At 41.6% G+C, this 12,500-nt stretch overlaps 1 protein-coding gene across 1 annotated transcript in view; it reads left to right on the forward strand.

The window, feature by feature from the left end:
• LOC138029195 (laminin subunit gamma-1-like) overlaps positions 1-12,500 on the forward strand; it is a 61,559-nt gene that overhangs the window by 38,577 nt on the left and 10,482 nt on the right. The window contains exons 13-20 of the mRNA XM_068876905.1: positions 1,103-1,451; positions 3,563-3,806; positions 4,274-4,452; positions 6,188-6,411; positions 7,127-7,353; positions 8,398-8,575; positions 9,586-9,776; positions 10,221-10,314. Of these exons, the coding sequence (XP_068733006.1) occupies positions 1,103-1,451; positions 3,563-3,806; positions 4,274-4,452; positions 6,188-6,411; positions 7,127-7,353; positions 8,398-8,575; positions 9,586-9,776; positions 10,221-10,314 (1,686 nt within the window). The remainder of the gene's footprint in view (positions 1-1,102; positions 1,452-3,562; positions 3,807-4,273; positions 4,453-6,187; positions 6,412-7,126; positions 7,354-8,397; positions 8,576-9,585; positions 9,777-10,220; positions 10,315-12,500) is intronic.

Genomic DNA, 12,500 nt, shown 5'->3' on the forward strand with positions numbered 1-12,500 from the left:
TAGCTACAAAATTCTGGAATTTTTTGGGGAATTTCAGGCATTAAAAAGAATTATAGAAATTCTCGGGAATTTTAGAAAAAAAAAGAACAATTTCGAGAACTTTAGAGCAATTTCAACTTTCACTTGACATGTTGGAAACTTTTCACGGGCAAAAACGTTGACAAAACGTGTTTTTTTGTATTCCAACCTGCCAGGAGAGGGGTCAGTCCGTTCATATCCATTCCTTGTCAGCGGTTATTTACCAAAAGGGGTGCTTGATAGCAAATATGGCAGACTGCGCACTATAAGAAACGAAATTTATTTTAGCGAGTTTTTTGAGAATTTTAGACAATGTTTCGGAAATCATGTAGCTAAGCCAAGTTTGTGTCTAGTTTCCCTCTTTAAATCCTCTCACTTTACACTTTTACCCCTTAATTCAGGCCCCCATGGGTGAGTAAAATCATCTGGTATTAGAAAAATCTGCAAGATTCATGCAGGGGTGGATCTAGGGGGAAATTGCCGGGTGGTTCCCCCCCCCCCCCCCCCATTCCTTAGTGGTGCACCCCTCGTAAGAAAAATCCTGGATCCGCCCCTGTCAAGGCACTCCTAGAAGGGAAAGGGTCATGTTGTTAACCCTTTGACCTGTCAACCTGCCCCCATTGAAGTAAAATCATCTGGCATTAGACAAAGTAAAAGTGGCTCCTACATGTAAGAGGGAGAGGTTAAACAGTAATGAAAGGTAATTAGCCTTGAACAGGATCTGAACCTGTGACCTTTGTGATACCAGTGCTGTCTATCAACTGAAGCTAATTGGTAGTCAGATCTGGTCATTTTGCAAATTCATTAGAAACCTGTAGAGGGTGCCGATTTGAAGACATGTTGGATACATAATATTATAATTATCAAGACACAATCATGTCCTTGAACTATGGGAAGAAGAATTTTAAGATGTTAGATCCTCTTACTGTAGTTATGAACTTCATCACTTAATTGGTAAACAAAAGGCCAGCCTGGGGATCTTTTTGTTGATGTTTCATTATTGTTTCAGTTAATATTTTCCTACCTGACTGCTGCAAATCATGACTCACTGGTGATTGTATTTCTATCATAATTTTACCTTCAGGTTGCAGCCCATGTGATTGTAATTCGGCAGGAAGCATGAATCTTGTCTGTGACAACGCCACTGGCTATTGTCCTTGCAAAGTCAACTCGCTTGGTATGAAATGTAACACCTGTCCATCTAGGTTTTATGGATTGGAGGCAAACCATCCAGAGGGATGTCTAGAGTGTCAGTGCTCCAACAAAACATCAAACTGTACGGATGACCTTGGCTGGTTTATTTCGCACGTTTTTACTGACCTGTCTATTTTTTTCGACAATGTTGATGTTGATGGGTGGACTGGTGTAAACAGCGCTGATGGCCCTGTGACTGTGACATTGAACTGGGACTTTCCTGTAGAACCTTTGGCAAAGTATGTAAATTGTTTCTTTTACTGGTGTGATTTCCCAAGTTCTTCGTGTATTACTTTTTGGCGTATTAGAGCATCTCACAGATATTTTGACTGAATTACAGTGTAGCTGGCTTTTGAGTGAAAGTGAGTCTGGTGATAACCTATCTCATAAAGTGTCTTTAAATGCGTGTTTTGTCATTCTGTAAAATGTCCAGAAATGGCCCTAATTAGAATCACAATACGCGTCACGAAGTGTCCCCTTGCCCCTCTCCCTAACGGTCAACACTAATTTCCATCCCTCAAACTGACATTGGACATTTCGTAACAATTACACGACGCAATATCCCATGTTAATATTGACAAACTTACCGCTCTAAAAAGAATGAAAACAGAATTACAGCTTTATTTCAACAAGGAATAGCGTTTCTAAGCTATGCCGCGCTGATCTACAGTATTTAGGTCTAAAAACCCCGTTGAAGACGTTTAACTTTCAATTGTTTTGCTGGGTACTACTATTTCAATACTCTAAAAAATCGATTTTTCGGTAGGTTGTCTCATTAGTCTAGTGGATATCGGAAACTGCAAGGTGAAGCCATCGATCCGGGCTCAACTCTTTGCCTCGCCTATTGTGAATCTTCTCAGCTTGTTTAAAATCTTTGTTTCGTTGAAGTAGATTTGAAGTCTAAAGTAGACTGTACGTCGTATAAGTTGAATAAAAAGGGAAATGTCAGTTTGAGGGATGGAAAGAAGTGATGACCCTCCCCAACTACAACATCGGTTGTGACTAGAATGGATACTCCAAAGTAAGGTGAGACACTTAGTTTTGTGTATATAAAGTACCAAACGATGTTACAAGTTGGTTTAAAACATGTAAAAACGTTAAAACGAAATTTTCGAGCGCCTTCTGCGGCCTTCTTCAGAGGAATGTACTCTGTAAGTCACTGAATGCAAATATATAGCAAAAGACGTCATTCTTCATTGCTCCTAAGGAAGGAAACCAGTGATGCGTAAACCCTTGGGAAGGGTGTTCTTTCATTAACAGAGTTCTTGTCTAGGAATGAATGTAACGACTCTTACTAGAAAAGGCCTTTTGTCCTTGGTTTTCGCGCCTGTTTCCAAAATGCTCGCATAATTTGGATGTATGTCGTGGCCAGTGGTTTCGGCATGCTGTTTTACCGTGGAGCCGACATTTCCATTCGTTCTAGTTTTGTGTTCTGCCCCCCGAGACTTCCAACTTCTTTTACTCTTTTCCGTTCTGCAACTCACTTTGTATTCAACTCTTTTCAACTGTTCTTTTGTCGGCCGGTCCTTAGGTTTTTTCAAAACAGGACCCAGTGTTTTTAGTGGTTTGAAAGATGTCTTAATGTTTTTCGCGGTTTAAAATCCGTCTAATGTAATATACTAATGAAAACGGTGAATGTTACAAATAGACAAATAAATAAAACTAGTACTGGACATTAACCTGAAATTATTGCATGAAATGCACCCACCCGGGCTGTGATGAATCTTACGTCGGGGAAACTAAACAGGCCCTAAAACAACGATTGAACCAGCACCTAAAGCCGAGCTCCAGCGGGATATCTACGAACGACTCCCCGGTATACATCCACAGAGAGACCAGTGGACAGAACACCCTCCCCACTGATGTTAAGATTCTGGACAAGGAGGCGCGATGGTTCGAGTGGGGAGTGAAGGAGGCGGTCTGGGAGAGGGTCGAGGCCTCCTCCTTAAATAGGAGGGGTGGACTGAGGTTTCGTTTGTCTCACTCTTGTCCCATCATGCATCTCGGCCTGCATCAACGATCAAGCATGAAGAAGCCTAGTAGTTCTAGGCGAAACGTCGCTAATTCTCAGGTTAATGTCCAGTACTAGTTTTATTTATTTGTCTAATATACTAATGTATAGTGTATATTACATTGTATTTTTTGCACCTTGTAAACCCAATTTTTGGCATTTAGAATGCGCGTTTTATGTGGTTGATTCAACGGAAATTTTCTACGATTGATGTAGAAAATGACCCCAAACCACGGAAATATAATTTAATTTTGCCTTTATTGCCCAGAGTACTTCAATTACGGTACTCCTGATTTCCTTTATTCGTCCTAAAATTGTTGTTATTTTTCCCTTTGTCAGGGCATCAATGGAAGTCGACACCAGGGGTTCAGAGGATGTGTATTTTGTTGCACCTGCTAAATATCTGGGAGACAAGAGATTTGCATACACTTTAACTCTGTCGTTCCAGTTACGGCAGGGGAATGCTTCCTTTCCGGCTGCTTCTTCAAAGGGAGATGTTATACTTGAGGGTAGATGGTTTGGCCAACCTCTTGTTACTATCCTCAGTCGTCCTCCGCCAGATGCGAGCTTTTATAAGTATGAGGTGAGAGCTTGAAACAGACACTTTCTCTTTGCTATATCAGGAATGAGGACTCATAAAGGCGTTCCCCTACGTTGATTGGCGGCATTAAAAATCATTTCATTGAAATATGAACTTCGGGGTCCACACCTTCAGAGCGGCATTTCTAAGTTCCCTTTAAAGGTAAAGACTGGCTAAATATATATAGCTGAAAGTTACTTTCCACGAACTTTTTGAGTACCACAAATAGCAAAAATAACCCTTCTGAATACAAAAGGGGCTAATTTTGCCTGGTTGCGCAAACTTTGATATGATGTTCCAGTAACTTGATTGTTTTCGATAAGCCTCAGCAATAGCCTTGCGAATCGCGTGTAGCAATCCATCCAAAAAGATATTAATTTTCACTAAATCTTCTCCTTGATACCCCTGCCTAACTGATTTATTTAATTTTAAGTGGTCATTGCTAATAACATTTTCATGTAATTTTGCAGGTCAAATTTGTTGAAAGTGCCTGGAGAGTGGGTAACACTTCAGGTCGTCAGCCCACAAGTAATGAGATGATTCGTGTGTTGAGTCATTTAACTTCGCTGCGTATTAGAGCCAAATGGACAATTATAACAACTTCTCAACCCAGTTTTTTGGGTGATATTGTTTTGATGGTTAGCAACAGGTGGGTACTGACTCAATGATCTTTAAACCAAGGATATATATTTTTCGCCTCTTGATTCGATGAATGGTCTTGAAAGTTCACATCTGCACTCTGTTTCCCCGAAACGGACGCGAAACGTTTCGGGTTCCACAATTCCCTCTCTATGAGGCATCAAAATGAAAGTCTGGTTGTCGCTTTAACGTCGTCCAATGACCAGTCTTCCAAAAGACGTTTGTGGCTGACTAGTGGAGCATTCGGACCAGTGATGCGAATATCTTGGGTTTGATGCCAGTTATGGCAGTCACGGTGGTTGAAAGGCTGCTGGTTGTCGCTTAATTAAAGTGGTACTACGACCAAAAAAACAATTACTCTTTTTTCTTTGGATTTCAAAACTATGTTAACTAAACACTAACTGACCCAAGTTTTAAGTTCTGATTTTAAAAAGACACCTGTTTATTTTAACTGGAATTTTCTTATTTATTGGTCCGCCATTACTAACTTTAAAATCTTGAGAGAGCTGGGTCGAGGAGAAAATGACGTCAAAGAATCACTAGTTTAAGAATGCAATGCGTGTGTACGCGGCCGAATTAATATGCAGCACGGGAGTTTCGGGCTTTCAGACTTTTAAACCCGTGTTTTGCATATGTAATAAATTGCGTTTACACGCTGAAATTTTAAGCTAGTGAGTAAATGACGTCATTTTCTCTAGATCCAACCCTCTGAGGTCCAATCGGCCAGTTTTGAACGTGAGTAATGGCGGACCGTGAAATCCAAAACTTACACTCAAAATAAACAGCCTTTGGATAAAACACAAAGCTCAAAATATTGCAAGTTAGGTGTTAAGCAAACACGCTTTCAAAATCTGAAGAAAAAAAGGAAATGATTTTTTGATCATAGTACCACTTTAAAGCAATCGATTGTATCAAAGATTTTTTTGTTTCGCTAGTTTGTAGTTGTTGGTAGCGTTTGGTTGTACCAGTAATTGGTTAGTCACTGTTAGCGTTCTTGCGTTCGAGCGAAGCCAGACGCTTACTGATCGTGTCAAGTTGGGATTCTTCGTGTGGCTCACTATTCGCCTCGATTTGAGGCGGGGGGCCTCGAGCCCACTCGGCGTGACGTAGTAAGTAAAATGTTCGATTTGCTCTCGTTGACCTGCGACTTTCGTGTGCATTAAAAATCAAGGTCGTAAATGACAGATTGTTTCTGCTAACACGATCCTTCCCTAAAATGCGAGATTTTCATTTCCCGAAGTGGAAGATTGTTTTCGTCCAAAACGACGGTGCTCAAAAGGACAAGGTACCTTTCGGTGAACACAATCGTGACACGAAGTGCCAGATCGCCATAAGCAGACACCATCATGGGACCATTGCTCAACAGTTCCGGCAAGTTTTTGGGCCCGAAAACCATTCGTGAAACTTTAATCTGCCTGTTCTGAAAAGCTGGTCTTTTTGAAAAGTACAGATAGTTGGAAATTTTTTTTGCGTCAAAATCTCGTTCTTTGGGGATGCGGAGGGAACTCAGGCATTCGCAAAAATTCAGGACTTGTGAGAAAGGGTGCGATGTCTTTCGGCTGACATGATCCTGTCCCGCGCACGGGGTAAAATTAAAAATGTGCCTCCTGTATCTTAGTAGGAGAGCATCTGAAGTAGTAATTGGAAGGTCTTAGGTTCAAACCATCGATAAGTAAATCTCATTAAAACACTTGTCTAGCACTTTTGATTTGCTGAACTAGAATTTTTAACTTTTGTCTTCTCAGGACGAGTGTAATTCCAAATCCCGAGAATGTGTCAAATGTTGAGCGTTGTTCATGTCCTCCTGAATACAAAGGACAATTCTGTGAACGATGTGCAGATGGCTACACTCGCAGTATCCCTAATGGCGGACCTTATATGACTTGTGTCCCTTGCCAATGTAATAACCACACTAATACTTGTCATCCCGAGACTGGCGTCTGTTTTGACTGTTCACACAATACCACAGGTAAATAGTATCAGATTACGCCAAATATGGTTACTATGATTCTCAGTTGAGTACCCCACTTTTGGATTTGTGGTGACAAAGTTTCAGCGTTGAAGTTACCCGGCATGTTGTCAAGGGCAACTTGCTCCGTTTCCAAGGGTAACTTTTCGAAGTAGAAAACTAATGCTTCCAGAAAAAAAAAAGCAATGAACTTTTTTTGACAGCCATTGCAAAACAATTCGTGCAATAACAAAAATTACGTTTTTGACAACAACGTTCATTCTTTATTTTATTTTCTTCACAACCATTTGACCAATCCATATAGAGACCACTTGGCCTATATTGTGCGAGGTAAATGAGGAGGAAAAATATGAAAACTTACGATGGTGCAAGATGATAGTTTGGTATGACGTTTTTCGTTGCCAGTTTTCCGTAGCTAAAGAAGCAAACGAAGAAGAAAGGGAAAGGCATTAATTATCAAGACTCTACGGATTAATGCGTGCCGCACAAGTAGCATTATTTTCTTCGTTAAACCAGTAATATTATAACTCTGTGACGTTGCTTATGCCTGAGCTCTCTTTTTCATTTACATGTACGTGTACACTCCCTAACTTTGTACTAAGTTCTGTAATGAAGCCAAATCGTTATCACTGTGTTCATCCTGCTTTTGTAGTTCATTTAATCCAGACGACTCCTTTCAGCTCGTTCCACTCTCTAAATTATAATTGGTTGTTAGGTGATCACTGTGAAACGTGCTCCGATGGTTGGTATGGCAACGCAACACATGGCACGCCGGAAGACTGCAGCCCATGCCCCTGTCCTGGCGGGACTTACGCTTCAAATCAGTTTGCCAGCACCTGTGTTCTTGACAGCGACGGTTTACCAACTTGTGTGGGCTGTTCACTGGGATACGAGAATCGGTTCTGTAACGTATGTTCGGATGGGTACTTTGGACGCCCCTGGGTGAGTCTTTGCGATTGGAATCCTAATTACTAAAAAGAAAGTTTATCTCTGGCGTTGTTAGCCCAATTTTTAAAATGACGGATTTTACCATGAAAGGCCAATAACTGGATAACTTACATTTGCTAAGGCCTGTTAATTCTTCGATCTACTTTTGGCTTTTGGACGGTTAGTTGAGTGGTTGTAGTGCTGCTTGATGTCTTGCAGTCCAAGTATTTTCCCGCAAACAAGTAAGACAAAAGAATAGGATAGTTTAAAATTCGACGATTCGTGCACCAGAGCCGTTGAAAACAACCGAGAGTTTCTTGGGTGCCCCCCCTTACCCTATTTATGACCAAAATCTGCGATTTTCCCTACCCTATTTATGACCTGACCAAAAATTTGATACCCTATTTATGACCTGACCCTTAAATCAATACCCTGGTGCAGACCTGCCTTATAATTATTTCCCTAGTTCAGACCAATGTTAAAGGCAATGTTTCGAGCTCAGAAAAATCAGAATTCCACAACACGGTTTCATAATGTGCCGTCATAACTACAGAATACATCCTTACCTTATGGTGACTAATATGCTATCTATCTATCTGGCCAACTTCAGTTCAAAAACCCTTGGAGCCTGGTCCGTGACCGGAACACGTGACAAGCCGTTACGGTACGTACACAGTTACCGTAAACATAATTTGTGAAAGGCTTTTGTTGCTGGTCTTATCTAGCCTGTGAAGCAGCCGCGGGAGAGGAAGGCAAAGCGCGGATGGAAGAAGGGGGACATGATAAAGAAGTAGCTTCTTCTAAATAAAAAACGAATTCAAGACGAGAGTGCAAAAATCGATACCCTATTTATGACCAAAACGGCTGAAAAACCCTACCCTTTGGGGCCGCATATACAGCCCATATAAGGGAGTACCCCCGGGGGTGGCCATGGTACCGCCAAACGTGACCAAGCGTTTGAATTTGGAGCAACTCGGCCATGGCAAATTGAACCGCAGGCTTAAAAATCGTTGTTATAGCGGCTCTTCTTATTTTATTCATGCAGAGTTTTCTTTGCAGGAGCCACATGGTCAGTGTCGGAAGTGTGAATGTAATAACAACACAGATCCTTCCATTACACGAAACTGTGACATCACCACCGGAGAATGCTTTGACTGTCTGCACAACACAACCGGATTTAACTGTGAATGGTGCGCGCCTGAATTTCACGGAAGCGCCTTGAACAAGACCTGTACACGTATGTTTGTTTATGATTTTTGTTGTGAGACTCGAGGACCCAATACCCACAAACGCACGAGGCCAATGTCATGGTATTTTCACGATCAAAGCTATAGGTGGTTTCACGTAACGTCATCACCGCGTCGAAAACAAAAGATCTCTCATTAACTCCTTTTGTTCGTCCACCAGCATTTGTACATTACATCAATGACCATTTTCACCCCGGTCTCAAGAGATTGGTTGAAAACCACCTATATTTGGATGTGCTTTTACTGATGTACAGTCTGCAGTAGGCTTCAGACAGCACCCGTGACCAATCTCAACTTCAGGGGGTATTAAATTAATGTGTAAGGCTTATGAGTGGCTGGAGAGGTCTGTTATCGGGGGAAAATCAAGGCACAAGTAACTCGGGGTCTGAAAAACCTGCGACATAAATATATAGAGGATACTACGTGACTGCGCAGGAATACCAAGTTTTATCTTCGAGTGCTGATCTTCTCGTATCATGTAATGTTCTGTTTATTGTATGGATAGTTCAAATCTAAGGCGTCTTAGTTTTTATTCATTTTATTCACAAAGCGCCGAAAAAAGTGATCAACTTGGCTGAGGCCGGGACTGTAATCGGAAATGTTAACATGACAAGCATTATAACCAAAATGCAAAGATAGAGAACGTTTGCTTAAAATGAAATCTTAATTATTGACACCAACGGCCGCACGACTTTGCACATGAACGGTTTGCATTAATTTTATTGGCTGATACGTCCGAAACCATGACGACATCAATATCCTCACATGTGGAAGATCACTTCTCGCGGCGAATATATCAAATTTTACGACCAAGAAAAATCCTGTATTTTATTGGTCTTGAAAAACGTGTTTTAAAAAATGAACTTATCAGAATATCTCTAGTGGCGTAAAACGTTTTCGCCACTTCTGAGCAATGGACGCTCTATGGGCTCGGCTGCTTTAGAGCAGTGTGGTAACTATATTTGCGCATCTGATCATTTTGGTGTTTGCATTCTTGCAGCTTGCAATTGTTCCAGTGTGGGTGCCGTTAGCAATGTGTGCAATAACATGACAGGTTACTGCAACTGTCGACAATATGTCACTGGAAAATCGTGTGACAGCTGTGAAGAGAACGCTTTCAATTTTACTCGGTCGGGCTGCATGCCGTGTAACTGTGACATTTACGGTTCAACTGATCTCCAGTGTGACCTGGTGAGTGAGACATTAAAAGATGAGTCCCTCTAGGTTTGCTCTGTTTTTTCTAATTATGGTCTAATATTCACAGAATAATTGCTGACTCTACGTTGTTGAGTGCTTAGCAAATTGCTAAGTCCCAACCATAACTCAGTAGTGCAGACTGAGCCGTTTAACTTTTGACTTATGACATATTTAAAAGTGAATCATTTCAAGTTGTTAGTCTGGATACGTCTTTGCAGCCAATCGGAAGGTCAAAAGTTTGTGCAGCTGTTTATAGCAAGTTAAGAGTTAGATCATCGCACTTACAAACGTTAATTCAGCAGCAACGAAAAATCTATAGAATTGTCCCGTTCTTTATGAAAACGAAATCAGTACCAAGAACAGGTCGAGAGAATTTCAATGAACGATTTGGTACTTGATGACTTTCATGAAATATTTCTTTCTGTAATACTTCTCCAGATGTCAGGCAACTGTAGCTGCAAAGAAAAGGTGATTGGTTCAAAATGTGACATGTGCAGTGCTGGCTTCTTTGACGTCACACAAGGTTGTTTAGGTACGCGTCCGGCATCGTTTCTTTCTTGCGTTTCTTTTATGTTCATGATGTGTTGTTCGTTGTCCTCTCCCATCAGATTCAGGGAAGGGTCTCAAGAACAGAGAAATTATATAAAATTTTTCGTAAGCCGTAGAGCACGAGCTCTTTGAAGGAAGAGGGTGGGTGGGGGGGGGGGGGGGTATTGACTTGCACTTGTGTGAAACTGAAATAATAAATACACGCCACGAGGGGAATATAGCACATTATCCCCTCGTTCCAGTTAAATACCCTTACATAACTCACGTCAAAGCCAGAAGTTTTCTCCTCTCCTCACTACTTCCTCTTCCGATTTCAAGAATTCAGTATGTCAGAGATCCACAATTTTCCGCCGAAGTCTACGTTGCGCGCTTCTGCGGTGCATTTTACGGACCGGCGCCACACCTGACTGGCTTCACTGCACCTACAATACTTAACAACTATTCGCCGAAGGCGAAGTGATTATCGGTGAATATTCACCTAGACGAAGTCGAGGTGAATATTCACCGATAATCACTGAGCCTGAGGCGAATAATTTTTTTTAGTATAAATACATAGGTGATTATTTCAAAAAAGAGAAGAAAAAAAAAAACATTTCAACGCGAAATCATCTTCATTTACAGTGGCAAAACGACTACTGGCAGCCGCTTTGCCCGTCGAGGTGATTATCGGCTGATAATCCGAGATAGCGAGCCAATGAGAGCGTGCGATTTTGTTTATTCACCTGTGTATTTATACTAAAGTGCAATACATACTTAACTGATCACTTGGGAATTTCAATACGTAACTGTCAATCAAATTGCAAACTTTGAAACGAACTTTGGAATTTCGCGCCGAACTGGCGAAGTAATTTCACCATTGCTCTCGGTCGTTGTTTTGAAATGAGTGCCTTCACCGTGCATAGAAAGGCAATTCCAAATTTTGTTCGGCAGAAAATTATTGAAAGCTTGTCAGAATGGAAAAGGACCATCTCAAATGGGACAGGAACTGAGACTTCCCAAACAAACCATTGCCAAAATTATTGGTGTTTTTGTTCGCAGAGGGAATGTCGAAGACAACAAATGAAGAAATATCACTCAGTCAGCGCGTGCTGAATGATGTGAATAATTATATGGAGTGTTGTAAAACTATCAACCCCAGCATTTACAGCAGTGAAATCCAAAACAAACTGGTAAAGAATAACGTTCCAATGTTTCCCCGAAAATGTTCCGTCGCGTGCATGCAGCCGCAGCGTAACGCAAGATCTTGGTTTATGGTCTCTCAAGATATTCAGCGTTATCCCACAGGAATCAATGACTCTTGAAAATGAAAATATTTAGCAGCTTATGCGGACAACGCATTTTTCATTCCCACGAAGTTCGGCGCGAAATTCCCAAGTTCGTTTCGAAGTTAGCCTTTCAGTGACAGTTACGTAATGAAATTCCCAAGTTCGAAGCGAACTTTGAAATTCACAACGAACTTCGCAAATCGCCTGTCAAACGTTTGGTGAAATGCACTGTAAGAATCCCAACTGGCCGGAGGCAAACCAGTTGGCTATTTATAAGTGCAGCTGGGAAGTTGAACCAGGGATTACCAGGAACAAATTCAACAAGTGGTCAGAACGGGTCTTGAACCCGGGATCCCCGGATCTCAAGGCAAGCGCCCTAACCACTGGGCCACACTGCCTCTCAACACTATAACACATTTTTGGATGATTGGTTTGATTTAGTATTTCCTGTTATGTGTTTTTGAGAACTGATTCTACTCAGTTTCGTGGCAGCAATGAATCACCGCTATCCACTTTTTCCCGGTTTACTTGGTGATTTCACACCGCGCACCGGTGAGTATCGGGCTGTCACGTGGGAGGTTGCGGGTTCGAACCCTGCCCGGATCAACACTCGGGATCTTAAAATAACCGATTAGAAAGTGCTGTCTCTGTAATTTCATCTGCAAATGATCAGACTTTCAAGTCTTCTCGGATAAGGACTATAAACCGTAGGCCCCGTCTCCTAAATATCCTCCGTGTTCATAAGTTAGAGCCCACCCAGCAGGCGAGAGGAGTCGGTGTTGCGGCTTTCCTGTTCTCTCCAGCAGTGGCCGGCATGATGTGATGTCTCTTAAAGACTTATGGTGAATGAGGCCAACTAAGCAGAAAAAGCCACAAGTCAAAAGGGACTTTGCCGAGTGCTGGA

This window comes from Montipora capricornis, chromosome 2 (assembly GCF_036669925.1).
Source record: "Montipora capricornis isolate CH-2021 chromosome 2, ASM3666992v2, whole genome shotgun sequence".
Lineage (NCBI taxonomy): Eukaryota > Metazoa > Cnidaria > Anthozoa > Scleractinia > Acroporidae > Montipora > Montipora capricornis.